Source organism: Alligator sinensis, unplaced genomic scaffold (genome assembly GCF_000455745.1).
Source record: "Alligator sinensis unplaced genomic scaffold, ASM45574v1 scaffold471_2, whole genome shotgun sequence".
NCBI classification, from domain to species: domain Eukaryota; kingdom Metazoa; phylum Chordata; order Crocodylia; family Alligatoridae; genus Alligator; species Alligator sinensis.
Window position 1 is genome coordinate 1502399 of NW_005842143.1, and position 24078 is coordinate 1526476.

The 24078-nt window shown below is 45.9% G+C and overlaps 1 protein-coding gene across 1 annotated transcript in view; it reads right to left on the bottom strand.

Moving 5' to 3' along the window:
* CACNA1E (calcium voltage-gated channel subunit alpha1 E) overlaps window positions 1–24078 on the bottom strand; it is a 275570-nt gene that overhangs the window by 53162 nt on the left and 198330 nt on the right. The window contains 7 exon segments of the mRNA XM_025206160.1: window positions 2454–2465; window positions 11380–11486; window positions 13024–13083; window positions 15126–15261; window positions 17528–17690; window positions 19383–19672; window positions 20952–21557. Coding sequence (XP_025061945.1) covers window positions 2454–2465; window positions 11380–11486; window positions 13024–13083; window positions 15126–15261; window positions 17528–17690; window positions 19383–19672; window positions 20952–21557 — 1374 coding nt within the window.

Consider the following 24078-nt stretch of genomic DNA (forward strand, 5'->3'; position numbering starts at 1 on the left):
GTTCCATGGTGGAAAAATGCAAATATTCAGCATGTTCTATCTACTGCACTAGCACTTATCTCTAATATCATCTCCCTCTGACCTTCAAGAAAATCTGATATTCATCTTAGAAAATCCTAGGCCATATCTTCAATTATTTCATGGTTGAAAAACCTCTGCTTGCTTGCTATTAAATGTGGCTGTAGCTAGCTGGGGTGTAGAACAGCTTTCTTAATTACTCTGGAATGGTAATCTATAGCAGAGGTTTATACTATGTTTTTTTAAAGAAAAAAAAAGGGATCTTTGTTAAGGTAAGCCGTGGTGAAATGCTGATAGCAACAGCAGGCTTTTAAAAATAAATAAATAAATAAATAAAACCCAGGTGTAGCTAGCACAGTTCTGATCTTCAAATAATCAGAAATTTACTTTGTGCTAGCCAAATGTACAGGCTCTATGAAAAGAAATAATACATTTTGTATCCATCTGGGATTCAGTGTACTTGAAAGGCTCTAGCAAATAAACTTCCGACAAAGGATACTCCTAATTACACTGCTCCTTTTGTAAGGGTTAATACAATAGAAAGCACAATGATAGACCTGACTGTAAATAGATGTAAACAAAAACACTAATTAAAACTCTTCAATCAGAGTACCACCCCCCCACACACATTTAAAACAACTGAACAAACATTGGAATTAACCCACTTTGTGTTTCCTCCTGTTTCCTACATCAGTCTAGAAGCACATTCTCACATTAGGTATTTGTGAAGCAGTTTCACAGGTAAACATGCCTGTCCAGATCCACATCTGGCACAAATTGCCAGAGGACAATGGAGCTATGATAGTTCAGATCTTGGGAGGATCAGAACCATTTATTTTAATGCCTACAAGCAAGAGTGTCAGGACACCAGGGAATGGTCTTCTGTGCCTATTGCTGTACAGTGCTCTTTGCCTTACCCTGCAACTGAAACCTCATTCGCATGATCCATCTGGGCTAGGGCATCTCAGCCCCATACCAAGGCAAAGAACGGCATCAAGTAGCAGAGGTGGAAGCACAGGATCCATTATCATTTAGCCCTATGTCAGGACAGAGGGAGGGTAGCCAAGGCACCTGTCTCCTCCCTTTGGTCACTTGCTAAGAATTTGCAATGGAAAAGAGAAAGAGTCTAGCTTGTTTCCTTCTTTGAAGGAGCAGAACAAAGGAATAGCTCATTACCAGATCTCCACTGCAGAAGAGGGCAAAGTACAAGGCAAAAGCTCAGCCTGCTGGGACTGTGTGCCAAGCCTGAAACATAGGGCTGGTGTTAGGAATCTTCTTCCTCCATCTCTGCTGGGGTTAAGGAGAAGGGCAACTTGAGAGGGATTATAGCATCAGAGGAAAAATGTGTAATACTCTCCTTGGCTTTAACCCACAGCTAGGCAAGACTGTACTTTCAGCTGGACTCCATATGAAGTTGTCTACTTCGTATGAACTGTAAGGGGTGCTCAGACACAAGGAGCCTATGAAGGACCCTGTGAATTAAAACCATGAAGTTTCACATAGCTCTAACACACAAGCACACAATGGAGCTGACTGAACAGCACTCTGTCTTTAATGGGAGCTCTCTAGCACACAGCACTTCATATTAACCACACAGTCTCCAGAGAACCTCTTGTAGGTAAGTCACAGGTTGTTTCAGAAGCATTATGATTAGCAATTAAAGTGCCCTCTGGGAACAATGTTAAGTCACTTTCCCCCACAGGAAAGGAATTAAAGTGTTTTTTTGAAGAACTTCGGGTTTCTTCTTTTTTTGGGGTTCCAATCTACGCAAGTGGAGCTATACAGGCTTAAACCAGCTGATGACTGGCCTATGATTTGCTGCTTACTTCCACAACTTTATCTGACCAGCAGAATAACAAGGTTTGGAATAGTTAGCCAATCAAGCCTGCTGGTTGGGTTAGCACTAGTTACTGAATAAATGTGCAGAATGATAGTGCAAATAACCCTGACTTCCTCTTGCACCAAGGACATGGTATGCTTCACCAGTCTCCATCGTGTTCTTAATCCAAAATGCATGCACACAGGCTTCTGTGTGTCCTTCTCTCAATCTTGGAATAAGAGTTCCTCTCTTTCTCCTTGTAGTGGTCCTGTACATGTATCTGGTGATGTTGCATTTGAGATGCGATTAGTTGCAGGTCGCCACATCCAGAGCAGGGGGCATGCAACTTTCATTGCTTAAAAAGTCCCCTGTGCACACCAAGACCATTTTGAAGATGCATGCTAACAGGCGTTACCTGTCAGCCCCAAGTCTCACCATCTTTACCTTCTTAGTGTGTTGCAAAGCCATCAACAGTCCACACAGGTGATAAAGACATGTGCAAGCAGGACTTCAGCTGGGAATAAGAAAACTTCAGACAGACAGACAGACAAAGCAGTTTCCCCAACAGCCATTTCCCCTTGTTGGTACCCCAAAGAGAATCAAATGGTATAATTACCCCAAAGCATTCCTGTGGGTAATCCAGTCAGGCAGCCATAAAAGAAAAAAAACAACAGGTGCAGAGAAAACAGAGAAGATAAGGAAATTCAAGGAAGCAAGAGAGCAAAGGAAGAAAGGGATCAAGAGCTGCATTAGAGCAGAAATACAAGCCTCTCTCACAGCCTTGGCATTCTGATATTTCACATGTCAGCACTACAAAGTCCAGCTCTGCTTGTGGCTTCCAATAACTCAACCTGGATGTAAAAGGCAGTTTTTATATCCATTGAACCAGAATCCCTTCCCAAGAACCACAGAGCCAGGCATTGCCCTCAACTCCCCAAGGAATCAGGAAGGACTAGTCTGGATTTTACCTGGTGTCCTCCCTTAACCCTTCATACTGATTCAGGTATTCTGAGTTCTGATGAGAAGTAGAAGCTGATTTGAAACTGTTGTAGTCACTACTACAAAAGAAACTGCTGGATGATATACTGGACTCAAGTGCTACTCTTTTCCCAACTGTAGAAAGCAGACAGAACAATGAATGGCTCAAGTAGTTATCTCAGCCCAGTCCCTAAAGGAAATGTATATGGAATACCATGTAAAAATATTGAATGTTGTTCTTAGGAGTTCCCTGAAATTACATTATCCCTTGAACCACCACTGTGTCTGGCTTATTCTCTGTTGGTCTGAAGATTGTTCTTTTTGGTTTGCTCAGAAGATGTCTAATTATGCATTAACTCTGTAAAATCTGAACTTACTAAGTTCTTTTGGCCTCCTGGCCATCAGATGTACTTCAGAATCAGATTGGTTGGAATCTGGGTTGACTATAAGGCAGTTTGTGTTATGGTGCCCAACCTTAAATCTTCTCTGCCTTCATGGTACTATTGGGAGGCATATTCTAGGGCCTCTACCTCTGAGCTCCAGATCTGGCTCAGATTTCAAGTCAGCTCAGTGCCAGGTCAATTTACCTGAACTCTCTGGCTCTGATGGAGGGTTCTGTTAGTTTCTAGTTGCACATTTTATCTTCTAATTAAGCAGTCTCTCCATGGAGTACTGGTTTTCACAGCATTCTGAACCTGAGCCATACTCCACTTATGTGCTCTATTATGTGTAGATTTTTCATTACGTGGCTCATTTACCAGAGGAACTGGGCATCTCCCATGCCAACACCCCAACAAAGTGGGAGATATATCATCATCTCCATTTTACAGCTGGGGAGTAGTGGCACAGAAGTGGCCCAAGGTCATGCAGACAATCTGTGCCAGAACCAGGAACTGAACCCAGATCTCCAAAATCACAAACCAGTGTCTTTACAACAAGACCATCCCCTTTCTGTGGCAGTTTCAAGTGGCAGAGCTGCTGTGGCAACTTCCTCTCTTGCTTCAGTTTTGGGAGGAGGTTCACTCAGACAGTATCAAATAGCCAGCTACCTTGAGTTTCATGAGGAGACATCTTGGGAATGGGACTTGTCCGCAGCCAGCAAAAGCAATAAGCTGCTACTGCTTTTTAAAAGGAATCTGCCTGGAAAACTCATAATCCATCTTTAAAATTTTGCTACATGCTACTAAATAAGCCTACATGGATAAATCGGTAGATTTGTGACAGATAACTAAGTTTTCTACTGCCTTGCTGGGGCTTCCTGGTTGGCCTGGGATACTGATAAAAACATCTCTAGAGCTTGGCTATGAGTCTGTTGTGTGATGCCACTACATTTTTTTCCTACCAGGCAACTTCAGCAAGTACTGGAGATGCTATTCTGTGTCACTGCCTCTGAATTAGACCATTATATATTGTGACCTTACAAAAAATGCTGCTGAAAAGATTCCAGCATGTACAAAATCCAAGGGTTGCTAGAATTTTTGCACACAGCATCACTGGCAAGTCAAACACCTCCCCTGGGGAGTACCAAGAACTGCCTGTCAAACAGCAAGCTGATGTGAAACTCACTTTGATGATTTATGCAGTGGTGGATCGCCTGAGAGCTCTCTGAACATATCGGAGCCTCCATCCCTGCTTGAGCCAAGTCCCTGCTAGATATCTACTGATATCTCAGCACTGTTGTGAAATAGGTCACAATCTAATGAAGCAGCACACCGGGGTTTTTTTAACCATTCTGCAGTAGAAATGCCAGATTCCATCCCAGTCATTTTGCAGAATCCTGAGCTAACAGGATGATTTATAGATAGATAGAAAAGTGATCTTTCAACACTGTAATTCCATCAGTGAGCATACAACAAGAGACCTAGGAAGACAAGGTTCTTTGGGTAGATGGGATATCTTTTATTAGACCAACTAAATAGTTGAAAAAATTGTTCTTTGCAAGCTTTCAGGCACAAACACCCTTCTTCAGGCATAGGGAGAGTATTATTTTGACCTGGCTCTCCATGGGTTTACTGTAAATTGGTTTGTTTGCCTAACTAAGTCCATAGAGTGCAGTGTGAGTGACATCTGGGGTGTAATAGGAGATGAAGAACGTAGCAGCAGAAGTAACAGGGCAAGATTAAGGACTAAGGTACTTTAACAGGTCTGTGTGGAGATATTTGCTCTGCACCTACCTACACTCTCCCTCACATTGGCTCACGCCTTTAATGTAAACTGAAATCACGCACATCTCAAAAAACATGACAAATACCACATTAATGCAATTCCCGAACTGCTGCTAGACACAGCAGAGGCCACTGATGTGCTGGGAGTGAGGATGCTGTTTGCTCACAACAGCAGCAAGAGAAATGCAAGATCTTCTGGACTGAGAGACCCGATACTGCCTTACCCAACCTGCACCAATATATTGACAAGTCTGATAGGACAATGGACCAAGCTCCCTGCTCTCAAGAGGAAGGGGACCTCAATGTTTTATGCTGCAAATGTGTAGAAAATAGCTGTCACACTTACTGATGAAGATGTAAAACTGCAAAAAATGTTTTAAAAATTGTGCTACTCTCAATAATACTTAATAAAAGAGTATCATAGGAGACAAAAACAAACAGCTTGCTTACTTGGTGGTCTCCTGATATTGCCTAGTTTACGCTGAAATTGTTTGGAGGTGGGTGATTTTATGCTGAGGTTTTAAGTTAGGCTGAATTTGAATAACCATGTTAGCTTTGCAGGCACAGAAATATAAATAATGTGACTATAAGAATGATGATGCATGTTCGCATTGGAGATGCAGCAGATTCTTGGGAAACAATGTGAAGCAGCAAGAGATAGGTCTTCACAGAGGTGGGTTTGCCTGGATTCCTTTTTAATGCCAACCTGCCTGGGGTTATTTCTTTGAATTCTCACAAGAACTCACAGGGACTATGTGGCTGTTTTATTATAACAGATAGCCATTAAACCATAAGACAGTGTGCTGTGTATATCAAAGCACTAATACCCTCAACATCTGACCTCATATCATAGATCATAGAATCATAGAAAATTAAGGTTGAAAGGGGCCTCAGAAGGTCATCTAATCCAACCCCCTGCTCAAAGCTGGACCATCTCCAACTAGATCATCCCAGCCAAGGCTTTGTTTAGCCAGGTCTTAAAAACCTCCAAGAAGGGAGATTCCACCATCTCTCTGGGTAACCTGTTCCAGTGTTTTACTACCCTGCTAGTGAGAAAATTCTTCCTAATATCTAACCTAAACTTCCCTTGCTGCAACTTGAGACCGTTGCTCCTTGTTCTGTCATCTGCCACCCCTGAGAATAGTCTAGCTCCATCCTCTTTTGAACCCCCCCTTCAGGTAGCTGAAGGCTGCTACTAAATCCCCCCTCAATCTTCTCTTCTCTAGACTAAATAAGCCTAGTTCCCTCAGCCTGTCCTCATAAGTCATGTGCTTCAGCCTCCTCACCATTTTTGTTGCCCTCCACTGGACTCTCTCCAATTTGTCCACATCCTTCCTGTAGAGGGGGGCCCAAAACTGAACACAGTTCTCCAGATGTGGCCTCATCAGTGCTGAATAGAGTGCTGAATAGAAGGGAATAATCACTTCCCTTGACCTACTGGCAACACACCTACCAATGCAGCCCAGGATGCCGTTAGCCTTCTTGACAACAAGGGCACATTGCTCACTCATATTCAGCTTATTGTCCACTGTAACCCCCAGGTCGTTTTCTGCGGGGCTGCTGCCCAGCCAGTCAGCCCCCAGCCTGCACTGGTGCATGGGACTGTGCATCCTAAGTGCAGAACTTTGCACTTGTCCTTGGTGAATCTTATGAGATTCCTTTTGGCCCAGTCCTCCAATTTGTTTAGGTCACTCTGAATCTTAGACCTACCCTCCAGCATCTCCCCCCCAGCTTGGTCTCATCTGCAAACTTGCTGAGGGTGCACTTTAAGCTATCTTCCAGGTCATTGATGAAGACATTGAAGAAAATCAGCCCCAGGACCGACCCCTGGGACACTTCACTCAATGCTGGCTACCAACTAGACATCAAGCCATTGATTACTACTCTCTGAGCCCAATGCTCCAGCCAGTTTTCTATCCACCTAACAGTACATTCATCAAGCCCATACTTCTTTAGCTTGCCTGGGAGAATGTTGTGGGAGACCTTATCAAAAGCCTTGCTAAAATCAAGGTACACTGCATCCATCAGTCTCCCTGCATCCAAAAAGCCAGTCACCTTGTCATAGAAGGCAATCAGGTTGGTCAGACATGACTTGCCCCTGGTGAATCCATGCTGATTGATACTAATCACTAGGGCTGTGCAAAGCTTCAATCACTGATTCAATTCGGTGGAGATTTGGCCCAATTCAGCATCTGAATATCTGAATCCAAATTGAATCAGGAGACCCTTTAATCTCTTCAAATCGAATCGGAAACCTTCGAATCAATTCAGAGAAATTCAATGTTTCGGACATAGACACTGCTTTAAATGTTTTTTCTACATACCTCAAGGTACCAGGCAGCTCGTGAATGCTGAGATGCTGGGGTGGATGGAGCGTCTCATGGGAGCACAGGGGAGTCCCCAGCATGCTTGGTGACGGACCCAGAAGTGGACCAGAAACATTTCCAGTCCACTGCTGGGTCCGCTGCGAGTGCGTGGGGGACCCCCCCACTGGCTCGCCAATTGGTGCCTCCTGGGTCTGGGCGAGCACCCGGGGTACCCCCTGCAGCTGATCACTGAGCTGAAGTCTGAGCAAGTTGAAGTCTGTTTTTCCAAAGTCCAGGACCCTTACTCTGCTGCTCCCCATCCTTCCTTTCCTCAGGAACCACAGGAACCCTTCTACCAGACCACACCACATACTCTTTTAAGGTTACTCTCTCCATGCGAACCTTCCAAATTCTCTCAGCCACATAACTTATTCAAGGACTCTGTCACATTGAGACTGATAAGCACTGTAGGACTGATATAACCTACACACTTGATGTTATCGGCCACCACAAAGTGGTGTGCAGCAACGTGGTAGACCCACCCCTCCTCTACAGACAACATGTCAGCAACCCACCTCAATGTGCAAATACCCAGAAGGCCCAAGGCTGTGTGTCATTTTTTTGCCTACCCAAAAACAACTGAGGCCGAGGAAGGAAAGGGGCATGCAGCACCTGTAAAATAAATGAAGTCCATACAAAGAACATCATCCAGGGAGAAAAAAGAATACAGCATCCCCTGGGAGGAGCTTTTCCTTAAAACCACAAGGGAGTAAGGTTGGCAGCAGGGACATTTATAGTTGGTAAATGGTCTGCATCTCCATGGGAACCAGAGGATAGCAGTGAAGGGCACCAATGCATGGCAGGGCCCACTGCCAGAGCAGAAAACTCAACCCACCAAGACAGGAGGGTGACAAGCAACTTGAAGGAGAAATAGATGTTCTTATATATGTATTATAATGTAAAAGCCAAATGGAAATTACCCTAGTCAAATCTAGTGTTTGCATCATTACACTAAGGATGTTTTGTTTTCATTTCCCATCAGAACATCAGATCATGGCCCCCCCTTCCCAAATAAAAAAAGACAGACAGCTGCCACGGACTAGGGGGAAAAATGTCAAGCTTCCATTATAAAGAGCTCTTGTACATAATGTAAGCAGTTTTATATATAAAAATCTAGAGCTACTACATAATAAGGCAACATGCATGTTTGCTACAAACATTCATGAAGGCACATGGGCCTTCTATGTGTGAGGATTTCAAGTGTCTAAATCAATGGACAGAAAGCTTCCGATTGAGAATTCAGCTGCCCCAAAGTACCAAAATATATATTCTTCCTCCTGGTAATGCCTGTATATGTAAAGGGGACAGTTGCTAGTCACTAAGGAAATGATGGGTCTGTAAATCACTGCGGCATTTACTGGGCATCCTCTGGGTTGGTGGAAAGCAATGGGCATGCTGGTAGCAGTGTCAGACTGACTGCTCTGGAGAATGAAGTTCTGTTTAGCCCTAGGACAAGTGTGGCCCAGCCAGCAACAGTGCCAGCTTACATGTACTGCCCTGCCAGTGCGCCTCTACACTGATCTGGAGAGACCACCTTTCAGGGCAAGAGAGCAGTCCAATCACCATAAGCTAACTCTTCCTTCTGAAATTGGCAACTTGCAGTCCAGTAAGTGCCAACTCTGGCAGTGTCTGTTATGATATGGACACTTGCCCACTAGGAAGTGGGCCAACAGGTCATTCACTTACATCACGTAAGACCATGAAGAGCTGTCATATGAAAAGAACTGTCTGTTCCTACTAGCCTGGGTTGAATTTGAAGGGCACTCCAAGCAAGAAAGACTCTAGTGTACTTTGCCATTCAGCTGGCAGTTCCAGAATGATGTAAGATGCCAAAACCACAGCCTAAATATTTCTCAAATGGGGATGGATTCAAACTTTATGTGAACGAGAAACTAGAAGGTTTACCCTTTGTTCCCAGCTGGTGCAGTGACTAGACAGCATCCCGTAGACATGGCTGAGTCTCTAAATCACTTGGAGTGTAACTAAGGAGTAAGAATTCTGTGACTACCAGCAGACTGCCTGCATGGTCACCTGACAGCATTTCCACAAAACGGCACCAAGACAGGGACTAGTGGATTGGTCGCAAATCCCTTCCTCACTACCTAGTTGAGTTGTAAGGTCTGTGATTTCACTTGGCCAGATGCTTAGCAAGCTGAATTCTCTAGCGCTCTCCATGAAGAAAGAGCAGTTGCCGAATGCATCAGAGAGTGAGTGAACAAGAGAGTGAGGGAGAGAGAACAAGAGCAAGTGAATGAGCAAGTGAGGGTGCTAGTGGGTGAGAGACATTGAGTGGGAGAGCAGAGAAGATATGTTCAGGTGTGAGGGAGAAGTGATGCACAGAAAGGTGAGCAATGGATTACAGAGTATAATCCATCAAGTGACATTGGGCCTCAGGACATCAAAGCTCCCTGAGACCCCTGCACAGTACCTGAGCTGCAGACAAACACAGAGCTTCAGTCTCCATGGCTGTCAGTCCCTCCCCTTCCATCAACACTAAAGCCATCATCACGAGTTTCAAAGGCACAAAGAAAGAATGATAACATGACAAACCCATGACATTTTGGAACACAAGACTCTGTTCTTTGCTTCTTCCCTTCTCAGATGGTTCACATGTGCCAAGCAGTCACAAGTAAGTAGAATTATTGCTCTGCCACAGCCTCCTCTCTTCTTATACCACGCCCATCACCATGGTACCTGAATACCTGTATCCCTCCCCCATCCCTTCTATGGGGAGTATGGGACAGCCCCTCACTGAGGCAATACTGCACTTTCTGATCAATCCAGGAATAGGAGGAAGGGGGTAAAAAATGAATCCCAAGTGCCTCATAGATAATATCCTCAGACAAAAGAGGAAAAAGCAGACCCCCATCGGCTGGCCACAGTACAACGAGCTAGCTCACTGCTGTTCTGAACCCCATCACCTGCACACAGAAGAAGTGGGGTAGAGAAATCCTGGTGTTTTAGTGCCAAATGAGGTAAAACACAAGGGTGTTTTTGTGCCAGTGCCCTTTGGAAACAATTTTCCTCACAACCCCTTTATCTGAAAGTTGAGGAAGATCCAGTATGGTAGGCATCTCCCCCAACTCCTGCTGTGTAGAAAATGCCCATGCTAGGCTTTAATGTTAAACCACTCCTCTCTTTTATCCTAGTCTAAAGTTGGACAGAAGGATTAGTGGGGGCCATAAGACTGTGCCTTATAATGGGACTGCTGACTGAGGCAACACCAAGTTTCAGCAAAACTTTCTGCCCCTTGGGATGAGCCATCACTGCAGCCTAATGCACCAATGCTCTTGATGTCATCATCAGTACAACAGGGGCCAGAGAAGCCAAAGGATTATATCAGCCACCGCTGTGGAGTTTTAATTAGGACAACAGGCCTGCAGCATACCCTAGACCCTCAGGATATCCTCAGGGAAATACACCCCTCTTGGAGGAGTGTGAGAATAATTGGTCAGTTGATGTCAGTTCTGCTGCTGAGTCAGTGTTTACTGGCCAGTCTCAGCTCTGACTTATACACTGAAAATATTGGTAAGTGTTGCTGGCATCACTTCTGTCCACTCTTCGTATAAATAGTAGGAAGCTACTTAATTCTTACCCCACCCTGCTCCCCTCTCATCTTGGTCCGGTGTCTCCACCAACAGTTCTCCTATATTTAAATAGCACAAAGTCACTTTCCTTTCCTTCCCAACTGTCCAGTTCTCACCAGTTAAATATTTGGAAAAATGGAGAAGCAAGTCCGACAGCCTCTAGATACTGGCTTTTTCTTGGCTTGTCCTAGAGGTAGCCAGCAGATCTGTTTCTAGGTGCTCAGAGCTGTGTTGGTAAGACTCTGGAGCATGTTCATGAACTGCCAAGGGGAGCAGGAGATATTCAGAGTGTGAAGAGTACAGAATGAGAGGGTTCCAAAGAAAACTGGGTTCTGAAAGTCACAGCTCATGGATGCCTCTCACCACCAACCTAACCTTGCCCTGTCTCAAGCAGCTCTGTATGCGCCCTTGGGAAGGCAGAGTAAAAATAGAAGGTAGTCACTTACGCCAAGGCGAAAGCCACCAAAGCCCCCACCACCACGATGAAGTCCAGGATGTTCCAGAGGTCTCGGAAATAGGAGCCATCCTGCAGGATCAAGCCCTGATCTATCATCTGCAAGAAAGGGGTTATAACACAGGCAATGAATGACTCAAGTAGAAACAGTTCTCCCTCCAGGGCTTGGTTGGCAGATGTGCTCAGGATTCGTCTGTCCCTGGAGTATGGGTGACTAAACCCTGGGCTTAACAAACTGAAAATGTCAAGGGACTGCCATGGAGACAAGCACTCTTAGGTCTGCTTAAGTGCCTGGAGCTAGGTACCTGCATAAGTGACCAACAGTCAAAGTTATATCAAAGTGAGCCACATAATCTCAATGACTATTGCTCTAAATGGGAGCTCAGCACACCTGAAAGTCAGGCTTATTTGATTGTTTGAGCATGGATCAAGCTGCCTAATTTTAGGCACATGAGTGGGAAAGACGTGGCCCTTATAGCTTAAGCAATGTCTCATGGACCAAGCTCAGAATTTTAGAGGTGGCGGGTACTGCTAGGATACAACTGTGTTGGGGGAGGAGGGAAGAGTGAAGGAGGTTCCATAAAAAGGGTTCTTTAAATCCAAATTTAAGACAAAACTAAAATCAAGCTGCTATGTCACATTCTGTTCCACGAGATGCTTAAAACATTCTCCACCCACAAGGAGGAAGTTGCAGCACTTGTCACTGTCAATTGAAACTTTGCCAACAACTCTATTCCCCATTTCACCTAATCTTTCCAAGCTCACTCAGGACATGTTCTATACCAGCATCCCTCCCAGCCCTGGGTTCACAGGCCAACCAAATAAGTCCCACCCATTTGCTCCCACTCGGGTCCACCAGAGAATATTGATTAGGCATAGTAGGTGGCTTACAAGTGGTCCTAAGTGGCTGGGACAGACCTGAGAGTCCCCCCAGCCCTGATCTTAGGCAGTCTCAAGACAAGTTTTTTGTCCTCCTGAGTAGAAATGAATGTGCAGGGTTTATTTTGCTAGTGACGGCCCCAAGGCTGACATGTCCTCTGTGTTCAGGGAGAGCTTGCTCAGAGCTAAGCTGTGCTTTTTGAGAATGTCCCCTCTCCTCTCTCTTTCAAAGGCACTACACACCCTGGAGTTCAACACCCTATCAAATGATAAAGCAAGCCCAAGAATGGAATGCTGTTGGCACTTTCTTTCTGGCCCATTCATTCTACCGAACAAATTGAACAGCTAGAACAGTGGCCAGTGGGACAATCAGAGTAGATTCTTCACTAACCAACTGGAAGAAGTACTGTGGAAAAAGCTTTAAAAATGGCCTTTCCACTTGTAACCCATTGGAAAAGCACTGTACACTGTTTGCCACCTTCTCTCCACCCTCCACTACTGCACACAAACATACACATGCACAAGCCTACAGGAACCCCATGAAGGGAGTTTCTTACCTTGATAACCATCTCAAAGGTGAAGACACCAGTGAAAACATAGTCAAAATACCTCAGGACCTGCAAAAAAGAAGCAGAAGAACAGGGCTTCATCTAATGTGTCCAACTGGTGTCGTGCCACCTTCTCTCCCCCCTCCACTACTGCACACAAACATACACATGCACAAGCCTACAGGAACCCCATGAAGGGAGTTTCTTACCTTGATAACCATCTCAAAGGTGAAGACACCAGTGAAAACATAGTCAAAATACCTCAGGACCTGCAAAAAAGAAGCAGAAGAACAGGGCTTCATCTAATGTGTCCAACTGGTGTCTGCTGTATGCTCACATACTTGTGTGCATGATGTTGGGTTCACTCACCCAGACAAACTCCCTGTTAAGAACTCACACTAACTCTTACCATACAAAAGCCCAGATTAAGGGCCCAATTCTCATTGTGGAACTAAGCTAGGAAAGATCCTATTATGAATAACTCTTGGACAACCAGAGGCTCAGTACCCTGAGGATCTGGAAGAGCTATAGGTCCCTCTACAGAGATGCACAGTGGTGACCCCAAACTCTCGCCCCTGCTTAAGTTAAGCCCTATCTACCCCTTTCTGAGCTACTACAGCTCCCACAAGGACTAACAAATTACTGTCTTTGGGGATGGAAATCCTTCTGTATGAATGAGGCTGAGAATGAGTTTCAGTAGTCTCGGTAAAGGCAAACACTAGATTTGATTTTTAAGTAAGGCCAACAAGAAAGGAATGGAAATGCTCTCTGCCCTGAAGTGCAATAAGAAACAGGTTCACACTCATCCTTTGCTCTCCACTCTCCCTTCCCCCTAGTTGTAACCCTTTCTCCCTTTCTCTCACCATGCTCACTCACACACTTCACCTGACTCTCATTAACCTTCCCTCACTTCCTGCTCCCTCATTTCTCGCCTTCCCAAGGTGCTTTGTCTGCTGCTAGCTCAGTAGTTAATTCAGACACCTTCCTGCTCTCTCCAGCCTTCTGTCCCTCTTCCCAGCTGCTGATCTGCTAAGAGTAGGTGAAATTCATGATGAATAGAGATATAGTACAAAGCTAGCACACTACATATGTGTAACTTAGCCCTGAAAGACAGGTTTAGGATTGCCTGGACTTTGGCTACCCCTATACCAGGCAGAATGACAACCAAAGAGTACAAACTTACAGAGGAGAAGCTCTAACTACCATGGCAAGGGTATACCCATTACTCTAGTTATGGTAGAGCTTTTCCTTTCTAGGGCTGCGCTTGTTGGTGACTGACCAGCCTACCTGAGCTGAAGCTAAAACTAAAGCCAGATTTCTGATACAGCTTCTTTGTGCAGTGTTTTCCTCTTCTAAGGATTTGCCTGCTCAGTTTGCTAAATCCATCTTCTGATTCTACTATAAGGCACACATGGAGAGAGAACGTAGGGCTGATTATGTCTGTACTCTTCTTGAAGGAAAAACAGGGCATGAGGCAGGAGAGTGACTGGCATTTCCACCCTCTGATCAAACTGGCTGATCTTGGATGATGCTTAGATACAGGTCAGAACAACTTAATAGCTCATCTATAAGGGACTGACTTTGTGCACATACAACATTTGTACAAATTCATTTTGGCTACATTTTCCTACTGGACAGTTGAGCCTGAGATTCAATTTTGTCTTGGACAAATCAATGCAAAAACACATTTAGCTCAGTAACAGGAGACAGGAAAGGGAGAACCATATCCAACACCCCCACCCAATGCCATCCTGCTCCATCTCTTTGGAACACTACCAGCTCATCCAGTCCCTGTGACCATGGGCTGAAGTCTCCCTTACCCATTTTCATTCCCTCCCTTAGGACTTTAGGGCAACCACTGGCTGAGACATCATCATCTCCCACTGGACACATGCCTGACCCTTGGTGCTGTCATACCCTTCCCTCACATTGCTCTTCCCTTTCTTAGTTCAGCCACAGCTTCTCTCACAGTTCATTCTGTTGTCCCAATACATATTTCTAGTCTTCTAATACCTCTCACTACATATAACTACACATTTAGCAAGGTTAGAATTAATATTTGGGCATCTGGTTGGGCATCCGGTTGACAGCTCTGAGCATGAAGCTGAGTCAAGAGTATCATGAAGCGGGGCATGAGAGGATTCTGGGACAAAGCATCCCATCAGCTGTCTGCTACAACACTTCCAAGGAGCTAAAAGAAAGTTAGAGAGTGCAACTGCTCTTCCTCCTCTGCTCTCTCTTCTCTGGAATCCAACTGAGGAACTGGGGCGCATTGGGCAAGGGAAAGGGGGAAAACAGCAAGAGAAGTCACAGTCACTTTATTCCTGTCAGAGTTGGTCAGGACAGGGTCTTCAGCTGCCAATGCAATGCTGCTAGCTGCAATCACCAGGAGGATGCACATCTCAAAGTAGCGCAGGTTCACAATGTAATGGCAGGCTCTTCGCACACTATGAGAGAAACGATAGGGAGAAATCACTGTATGTGCATACATGAACACACCTTGTACACACACATGTGCACGCACACTTTAGACAAGATTACAGACAGAAAAAAGGCTTTAAAAACACCTAGCACTCAAAAGGCAGGAAGTGCCAGATTTCAGATGGCTCATGCATCCTTCCCTTGTGTGCTCACCCTGGGCATTTAATGAAGCTGGGAAAATAACAAAGTGACAACTTAATTTAAGATCTAACTGCACATGCACATGAATGGAGCACTTCTGTTCACTGTGGGAGCTGTGTTCCTGTGGAGGAAGGGAGTTATCACACTGAGTTTTTATACCTGTCAGAACTGAACTTCACCTGAGCATGACTCCAGGCCTACCAAGGATGAGGTTCTTCATGCATGTCATGTTCCTATGGTCCTATGATCAGATGGGTGTCTGAGGGAACTTTGGAAGGTGGGAAGGGAAGGGAAGGGAAGGGAAGGGAAGGGAAGGAGGGAGCTTAAGTCAGCATTGGCCCCTCTGGAGCAGAAGAAGCAGCTGCAAGTACAGAAAGTAGGTTCTTAGCCAACACGGGAGCCCGATGTTGGTTCAGGATTCCCTGCCAACCTGCTCATCTCTTAACCCCTTTCCCACCCTACCCAAGTGCACAGCCTCTCCTTCCCATGCACACAGCTCCCTTGGCACCCCCATAAACACAAATGTTGTCAGCTTTTGTGCCTTTATCGCAAGTCTCAGGATAATCACAATTTCTGATAGACCCACCTCCTGGAGTCACATGAATACAGAAGGAATTTTATTTTTGCATGGGGGGTGGGGGAGGGGTGGAGGATGAGAACCTGGAAAATGTGGCCCCCTAAGGCTCAAACACCAAAAGGCAAAAGCAAAGGCATAAACCTACTTGTTTATACTGGTGGAGTTCTGGCCAAATGTCCCAGGTCCAGAGATCCTGACTTGTGGCATTAGAGTGCTTGGGGTTAACAATATTAAACACACCACCAGGAGCCTCCAAGCACTTCCTCCAGCTCTGCTCTCCACCTCCCAGCAACTCTGTCAGAATATATGCTGCCTGTACTTGAGGTTAAAGTCTGAGCAGTCTCTCATTCCCATTCCCTTTCCCTTGCAATCCTTCTCCTTCCATTCATTCACCCTGCACCATACATCCCAAACCCAACAGTCCTTACTACTTTCCTTCTCCCCATCCTGCACTCACAGTAGAAGTTAAGAGGAGGTGGCAGTGGGAAGAGGAAGAAGAGGAGGGTCATGCAAGGAGAAAGTAACAATGATATGGAGGATGGGAAGGCATAGTATGGAGGGAGTAGGGGGAGAAAGTGAGACAAAAGAAGAGAGAGGTGCAGATATACTCAGGGGCTTTGTACTTGAGCAACTCCTCATGGTGCACACACAAAAAGAAGTGGGAGGAAGCACTAGCCTGGGGGTCGGAGTAGGACAGGAAGGGTCTCTCCCACTGCCTGCTGCTTGGATATATGACGAATGAATTCCCCCTACTCCTCTTAACATATAGTGCTTCTGCCTCCCACAGCCCCTAGAAGCCATGCAGCCCACAAAGACCCACGTGGATCTACAAGGTCCCTCAGAGTTGCGTTCCCCTGGAACAAAACAAATCAGTCACCTGCCCTGGGCACCTAGTTACAGTTTGGGGCTTAATCATTTCCAATGAAGCTGAAGTCTATGAAATATTCTGGCAAGCAGTTCTAGTTCCCAGAGGTCCCCAGGTCACCTTTGCTAGTTGTCAGGGGGATTGTGCTGCAGAACGCAAGTCTGATGTCAGGTGGGGCAACAGGCTCTGTAAACTCACATGTGCAGGCTTTTGATGGTTTGTCTAAATCTAACACATTCCCAGCCATAATGTTTCCTGCCTCATATAGCTAGAATGGATTTACCCTTCCTAAAATTTGGGGAGGGTGCCAGGGTTAGCAGACTTGCTTGTGGGAGATGTCATGGGTGCAAGTGGTGGCCCGCAGATTTACTTCTTACCTAAGAAGACAGCAGTGCTCCCTCATACCATTCTGGGGCCCTGGAAGGGCACTGCATTCAGATCCAACACCAGCTCCTGCAGAAGTGAAGGAGCCCCAGCTACTCCTGGTAGCCTCCCAGCCAAATATGGGCCCACCTCAGCTCTGCTTGTTCCATGGGATCTAACAGGACTATTGCTTGAGATGTAAAAGCCTTACAAGGTGCAGCCCTACCTTACCCTTTCCAACTCAATGGCATGGCTACTATAGTACAAAGACCAAAGAGTGTCTCACGGGTTAGTCGTGCTGAAGATGAACATGGAGCTGTGAGGCACCATTGCTTTGCCCGTCTCTGAGCTTTTCTCCTTTTTCCGTTTCTTCTTTTCTGCCTCTTCTTCATCCTCTTTTGTCTCTGCCTCCTTCAAGGGGCTGGCTTCTCCATCTGTCTTGTTGCTAACTGAAAAAGAAACCAACTCTTACTGACCAGGCAAGCTAACACTGCTACAGGAGACACTTGTCAAGGAGACTAGAGGGTGGTGGAATTGCATTGGTTAGTCTGCAGAGCTAAGTGGTGAGTATCCATGGAGAACAGGCAATCATCGATGGCTTCTCTGCCTTGAATCTCTCCCAAAATTAGCTCCTTTGCATGAGAATACTGCAGTCTGGAGCAGTTGCTGAAGCCTTGCACTCCTCAGCCATTGTTAAGGCTGCTGCAATGCAAATGCAACAAAAATGAATTATGCACATTACTTAGCAGCCTAAGGATGTCATTTCTATGTGGAGAGAGAATACAAACTACAAGACTGCTGTGCTACATTCCCACCACCAAGTTCTGCTGTTAGGAAAAAGAAGTACAAAAGGAAAGACACAAACTGACAGGAAGAGACAGACAAAAGGGACTTTAATGAGGCAACATTTTTGTGGTGCTGTTTAATTAATGCCACAATTTAAAAACTTTCATCTTCAAGATGAGAAGAAATGTTCCCACTGTCTTTAAGGTTTGACTGACAGGGAATCATGTTGCTTTAGAAAAAGTTTATTCTAGTGTTTTGTGCAGGCCTTGGCAGGAATCAAGGAGATGGAAGGTTGGGGAGGGGAGGGGGAGAGAAGGAAGAGAAGGAAAAGAGATGATAAATGGGAGAGCAGATGGATGCAGGGAGATGGAAACAGAAGGGGAAAGAAGAAGACACGTGAGTAAGGCAGCTAGGGGGAAATGGAAGAGATGGCTGGAAGGAATAACTGAAAGAGAGAAAAATACAAGGTGAAGCTACTGTGTAACTAAACAAGAGAGCAGACAGCCATGCATGTGTGACATACCTATACAGTGCAGGCTGGGGGATAAACCTGAGATATCTGGCCAAAAAAGTGGCAGCACTTTGCTATGCTCAAGGGCATTATACCTCAAATTCTCTCTGCAGGGTGGCACAGTCATGGGTTTATTTCTAGCACAGCTGCCACTCAGAGTTCCCTTGGTTGGGTGATGGGCTTAGGGAATCCTCGTGCATTTTCACTGCTATTGGGAAGAAGGCCTTGAACACACTGAGCATCTCCCTTATAGGTGTGACTATACAAATGCAAACCTTTCGAGTAGGCAGGAAAAGTTGCTCTAAGCCAGGTTTTACTCAAGTGTGATTTTCCTCATTTTGAAACAACCCTGAACCAAATCCCAGCCTAAAACACTTTGGCAGCATGCACTTGGACGTTAGTGCAGCTGCACTGGGGAGGGATAAGGGGGAGGCGGGAGGGGGAGAGGGGCATCAGTGGCAGTCTGCAGTGCAAAGTCCAATTCAAAACCAAAATATGTGTGCAGGAAGAAGCAGAGCTGTAAGCAATATGATCCTGGGTTGCAACAGACAACCATCATGCATAAAGACACAGAAACAAAACACCCTTGTGGATTCACATTAGTACTCCCAGTGCCACCCACCATGTGTGGAAGCAACTGGTTTGTAGTTCAAAGTCTCAGCAAAGCAACATGAAGGTGTACAGAAGAGATGATCTTAGAATGCTTTTTCACTAGACCTTGTGGTGTGGGGAACACATGAATGCCAAGGTGACCCTCTGGGGATTTCACAGGATGCCTAGAATTATCAAGGGTCAGGAAGGAAGGAAAGAAACAGGCAAGGAACATAAAGAGATGGGTCCTCACTCTGTACCACAGTGGACTCTTGGACATCGATCATGATGGTGGTGCTCTCAGTGGCTTTCTCAGTGTTGGCTGTGATGGAGGAGAGGTCTGGTTCACTCCTGCTGATGGCTCTGCTCATCTCCATCTGGAGGCCGCCCAGCAGGGCTTGGTCACTGGTATCTACACCGCTGCAGTCCTGCTCAGCCAGGCTTACATTATTCCCCTGGTTGAGCTCATGAGGGACTTTAGGTGGACTCCTGTCTTCGGTGGCCCCAGGGACCTCAGCCTCGCTGGCTGGGACTCCATTGGTTCTACAGGCAGAACAGAGAAAAGGAGGGGCAAAGAGAAGCAGAGAAAGGGTAAGAGGAGTACCACAGAATGGGACAGGAAAGAGAAGTGAGAGAAAAGGTGGGGGGGAGAAGAAAAGAAGAGGGGGAAAATGAAGGTTGGAGGGTAAAGATAAAGGGGAAAAGGGGCACAGAGAGAGAGAGAGAGAGAGAGAGAGAGAGAGACAAAGCCATGTGTTCTTTTGGAATGGTCATTCTTGAAGTCTTGTGAAGACACTGGCTAGAAACAGAGAAAGCTACACACATCTATCTCCAAAAAAAACAGTCTCTTTATCTTAAGCAACTGGTTTCAAGTATCTTGAAAGCTATAGTGCTTTTCGCCTGATCTCCAAGTGCTTTACTGTCCTATGGCTGACCTCTCCTGTATGGCAAGGATATAGTCCTGATATCCCATGCCAACTTGAGAAGAGCAGAACAGCTGGAATTGCAACCAAGTGCTGGGGTTTGGTAGAGGGATCTTCCCATCTTGACAAAAACTCTGCTCCTGAGGATGGCTAGCTTAGCCTGGGAATAACCCTGAAAGAAATGATCTCCCTGTGGGATTTCCAGGTGGGGAGGAAGATATACTACAGGGGAGGCAAGTAGAGCACAAGTGAGAAACCTGAAAGACTTAATTAGTGCTAGTGCAGCAGCTTAACACAAACATCAGGTTCAGGTCAGACTCACTGGGAGGTGAAATGGGACAGGCAACCCCACTTGAATTTGTCTGAGCATGATCTGAAAATATCCCTTTTAAGCCAGAAAATACACACATGCCTGTCAGAGCTTTATTACCATGGAAGGAGACAGGGAGGTTTCATAGACCCGTAGAAAGAAGTAGTAAAGACCATCTCAGTCCCTTGTTCAGAAGCCAACAAACAGCATCCTACCCTACAGCAGAGAGAAATGCTACTGCATCACTGTGGGCAGTTCCTGAGGTAGAGCCTGTAGTATTGCTCTGAGCAGTATGTTCTGACCAGGGAGGGTAGTGACAAGGAGCAGGGGCAGAAAGGCTCTTATGAACAGACTGGAGGGGAATACACTATGGCAGCAAGAGTGGAACAAGCTGCAAGAGGGTGAATAACAGTAAGCAGGAAAGGACTCGTGCCTGGAGAGGCAGCTATGTCCCCAGGGAGAAATTATTCCTCCTACATTTCCCCATTATATACAACTTCCATCTCACACCCTCCTGCTCCGGGTGAAAGGTTCTTTCTACATGAAGAAGAGTCTCAAATAAGAGCTGTGAACAACCTAATGCCTTTACCTTTTCAGTTCCTCGCCTGCCTGCTCCCCCTGAATCAAATTCTCCTCCTTTTCTCCTTCATTCCTCTTCTGCTGTCCCTCTGCAGGATTGGCATCCTCCAGGCCTGCATCTTGGCTGGTCGACCGGCTCTCCAGAGCTCCAGCTGGCTCCTTCCCCTCAGTCCGCACCCTCCGGTGCCGGCTGCGCCGCTGGCTCTGTCTTAGCCGGGCTCTGTCTTCAATCCCTGAACCTCCTCCTCCACTGCCATCTTGTTCAGTTGGATCACAGTTCCCATGACACGATTTCTGATGCCACTGGTCCCTTTCTCTCTTGGCTCGAGGGGATGGGCTCCTCTTGTCCTCACTGGCACTGACGTTGGTGCCAGTGGTTGGCTGTTCCAGGCCTTCCACTTGTGGCTGCTCTGCCTTGCCTCCCTGTTCCTCCTCAGGCTTATCTGAGGCTACATTTTCACCTGGCTTTTTTCTCCTGAATATGCTGGCATGAGGGTTGAGCAGTGGAGGTTCATCCTTATTGATTCCCTCCTGGCTGGACATCTGCATGTGCCTGCGGAGCTGACTGGTACGCTGCTCCCACACTGACATGTGGTGCCGCCTCCTTCTTTCTCTCCTGGGAAAGGCAAACAAAGGGATTTGGTTCATCTGTTTCCTGTTAGGCATAAAGAGATGTATGATGATACACAGAGCATGCACCTGAGTCAGTACAGCCCACAAAGGAGAACAACACATTGGGCTCAATTCCCCGCTGCCCTGCATGGTGAGCAGTCAATTTTACCTGGATATGGGATGCATGGATGGGGTGTACAATGCTACCCCTCTGACTTGGTAGCATTTCACAGCTGCTTCACGATGGCATAAGAATCTGCACAAGAGGCAAGGCAATGGGAAATTGGGCCTCCTGGATGGTCTCAAAGACATGCAGATACAGCCTCCTCTGAGCAGACCCCTGCACTCAGACATGGGGAACATAAGTTCACCTATATACACAAGTACAGGGACATGTGCCTACAGGCACCAAGAAGCTTCACAAGCAGATACACGAACACTTAACCACATGAGCCAGTGTTAACTAGCATGTGTGGGACAATACACACAAAAATAGGACCACCACAATTTCAGACCTATGCAGGCTAACACAGAAGTATCTGCAATTAAGTTCTTGGACAAACACACCCATGGCCACATAAACATGGGCTGTTGCATGCAAAAACATGAGCAGATGTGCACTACCACTAGTTACTGGTTTTGTTGATCTCATTTTGAGAATCACAAAGCATCAACTGGCAGGGACTGCACTCTTTTTCATGCTGCTTCATGCAATGTTGGTGGCTAAGAAAGTAATCACCAACCCAGATTTGGCCCTGGCTATGTCCCCAACTTTCCTTGTGCAACTGAGATATAACTGGCCTTGAGCTGCCCCAATTTTCCTCAGTTCAAAAGGAGCTGAGGGAAGGTTAGGGTTATGGGGAGCCAGATACAGAATGTGAATTCACCTTACAGCATCCCACAGTAAAATGAACTGGAACAATAATGTAGAGGTCACCACTTCAGGTTTTGCATTTCTGCAGTCTGATCCCATATTTGTCTGGGGTGGTGTTAGTCACTGAGACTACAGCTAAGGCTCCTTTAACACCCTTCTAGCAGCATAATGGAGCCTTCAAGAGGGATGAATTATATTTAAGCCCATCAGGGCTCCTTCACACTTTCGAAATGGTGCTCTAGGGACTTAGTATACACAAGAATCAGTTCCTTATAAGGCTGAGGGACTCTAGTATCTAAACTGACAGCAATGTTGTGGACTTAGTACTGAATCTCACTCCTATTATCAGCCCTTTTTATGGGGTTGTCCCAGGTGTCTTTTGGCCCCAAAGAGCTGGATGGGAAGTGGATAATACCTTTGTCATGCTATGATAATTACCAGCTAGCACACACCATTGCTCCCAGCAGGACAAAGGATTTATTTTACCAGACTGATGGACTTGATTGGATTTCAGAACTTGTTAAGAGAGTAAGGGATAATAGTGTATAGCCATGGCCTACCTTAGCAGTAGTTTAATAGGAAATGATTACTAAGTGTAGTCTCTCCCTACACACCTTCCTCACAGACCCACTGTGTTATCTAGGTGGCTTCTGAATCAGAGGTTAGAACCAGCAGTCATCATAGTCTCAGACTGAGTTAAGTGTTTCCTGCTGCCAGGATTTTTTCATCTACTTCACAGCATGTAGATCAGATGCAGACTGAAACTGACTGCCCCTATGGCAGCTGGCAGGACTCTGGAGAGGAGGAATGCAGTAGCTGCTCTCGCTGAATCTCAGCCTGCTTCACTAAAAAAGATGCTAGAAGAGTTCTAATTGAGCCAATGTACCATGAGCCTTGTAAAAGCTAGCAGTGCAATTCTGGACCCACTCCGGGAGAGCAGTATACCATTCTCCAAGCATCTACTCTTAGGATGTGGAGCAGGAAATCATCATGTAATTTGGGTAGTTTTTCCAAACATGGAACAACATCTCTAATCTCCAAGGTACAGTACCATCTGCAAACTTCAAGTTCCCTCACCTCCCTGGAGTCAGATTTTTTAACTATGTACTAGGGTCTCTCTGCACTGCACTCCAAGCTGTGAATGCAGTCTAAGCTCAAGATGCCCCAACTAGATTTAAATTAGCTAGCTCATGTACTGGGAGTAGTCTAATCACAGTATCTTACTGCCCAGAAGTTGAAAAACCTACCTGTGTATCTGGGCAAACTGGCCTACATGGAGTTCCATGCCGCCATGGCTTAGACTGCTCCTAATCCTGGAACTAGCCTATTGAACGCTTGCTCAGGTATGTTCTACCCTCTTTCTGGGGCTGCACTGCAGACATGCTGTCTTATTGATAGTTGGCCTCCTCCCGTTACTGGCTGAAGACAGGTGCCTATGCTGACTCCTTTTAACTCTGCTGGTAGCCTTGGAAGCCTCTATTAGTTTCCTTGGCAAACCTTTAGTCATTGACTCCATTTTTCCTGATAAAGAGATCTGGAAAATACTGCTAGGCAGCTGCCCACCTACCCGCATGCAAGTCTATGGGTTTTTTGTTTGTTTGGTTTTTTTTTTGGGGGGGTGGGGGGGGGGGGGGGGCGGTTGCGGCTTTCC